The sequence below is a fragment of the Fragaria vesca genome, linkage group LG2 (assembly GCF_000184155.1).
Source record: "Fragaria vesca subsp. vesca linkage group LG2, FraVesHawaii_1.0, whole genome shotgun sequence".
Lineage (NCBI taxonomy): Eukaryota > Viridiplantae > Streptophyta > Magnoliopsida > Rosales > Rosaceae > Fragaria > Fragaria vesca.
In genome coordinates, this window is record NC_020492.1 from 17,900,397 (window position 1) to 17,901,782 (window position 1,386).

The 1,386-nt window shown below is 42.6% G+C and overlaps 1 protein-coding gene across 1 annotated transcript; it reads left to right on the plus strand.

Moving 5' to 3' along the window:
* Positions 1-6: 6 nt before the first annotated feature.
* Positions 7-1,317, plus strand: LOC101301350 (desiccation-related protein PCC13-62-like). Its single transcript, XM_004290723.1, has 3 exons — positions 7-321; positions 433-661; positions 763-1,317. The coding sequence occupies exons 1-3, from the start codon at positions 125-127 to the stop codon at positions 1,138-1,140; spliced, it is 804 nt and encodes a 267-aa protein (XP_004290771.1). The 5' UTR covers positions 7-124; the 3' UTR covers positions 1,141-1,317.
* The last annotated feature ends 69 nt before the right edge of the window (positions 1,318-1,386 follow it).

Here is a 1,386-nt window from a genome sequence, read left to right on the forward strand (position 1 = left end):
CTCTTCTGTCTTCCTTGTTCTTCTTGCACTGTACCTCAACCTCATTCATCACCAGGTCACGAGTACTCTGGATACTATTAGTCCCCCTAGCTGCGCACCCATTGATGCAGCTGATGTTGATCGCATGCAGTTTGCCATGAACTTAGAATATTTGGAAGCCGAGTTCTTTCTGTCCGGCGCTACTGGCCTCGGCCTCGACAGCTACGCTCCGGGTTTTTCCGGAGGTGGTCCGCCTCCCATCGGTGCTCAGAAGGCGAATCTCGACCCTCTTGTTCGTCGCATCATTGAGGAGATGGGTTATCAACAAATGGGTAACATCAGGTACCTGTTCGTTGAGATATTGTCTTGTAACCAATGGACGTAAACAAATTTACCCTAAATGTTGCTAGCTATTACATTACGACTTGACATATGGTATTCGATATATTTCAGGACTATGGTTGAGACTGTGGGAGGAATTAGAAGGCCTCTAATTGATTTAACACGCGTAAATTGGGGAATAATCTTTAACCGAGCATTGAAGACAACCCTAATCCCTCCATTCAATCCATACGAAAACTCACTCAATTTTCTGTTAGCCGCCTATACCATGCCTTATCTCGCACAAGTCTCCTATGTCAACTCCATTCCGAGCCTCACCACAAATTCTCCTTCATTATTTGTGAGTATTAAGAACTGCGATTATCGATCGTACATGTAATTAACTTACTGCATGTAATTAACATTTATTTCCTTTTTTCTTTTTATGGGAATCACTTATAGTTGGCTGCAAAGCTTTTGGCGATCAAGGCTGGACAAAGTGCGGTGCTACGTGCGTTGTTGTATCCGAAAGCGACTCAACTGGTGCCTCCATATAATTTCACGGTGCGTGAGTTCACCAAGGCCATTTCCCAGCTCACTAACGACCTTGGCAAGTGCGGCATCAAAAGCGAAGGCATCTTGCTAGCTAACACAACCCTCGGGGCGGAGAACCGGACGACCAGTAACGTTCTGTCCGCCGATGCCAATTCGTTGTCCTACGCAAGAACAGAGCCTGAGATGTTGAGGATTGTGTACGGAACCGGCAATGAGCACCTTTCCGGAGGATTTTTCCCCTTGGGTGCAAACGGCAAAATTGCAAGGAGCCACCTCCTTATATAATACTCTTTGATGGGATCTTTCCTAGCATCTATGCTACCTAGCTAATAACAATAATATAAATAAGGGTGATATATATGATACATACTACACGAGAATAATTAGCATTCATATATGCATTTGATTATGTATCGATCATAAACGTACAAAATGATTAATCGAAGTGTTCTCATTTACATTACACCGAGCAATCGTATATATATTATACTTGTGCCTATATATATATATATATATATATATATATATATA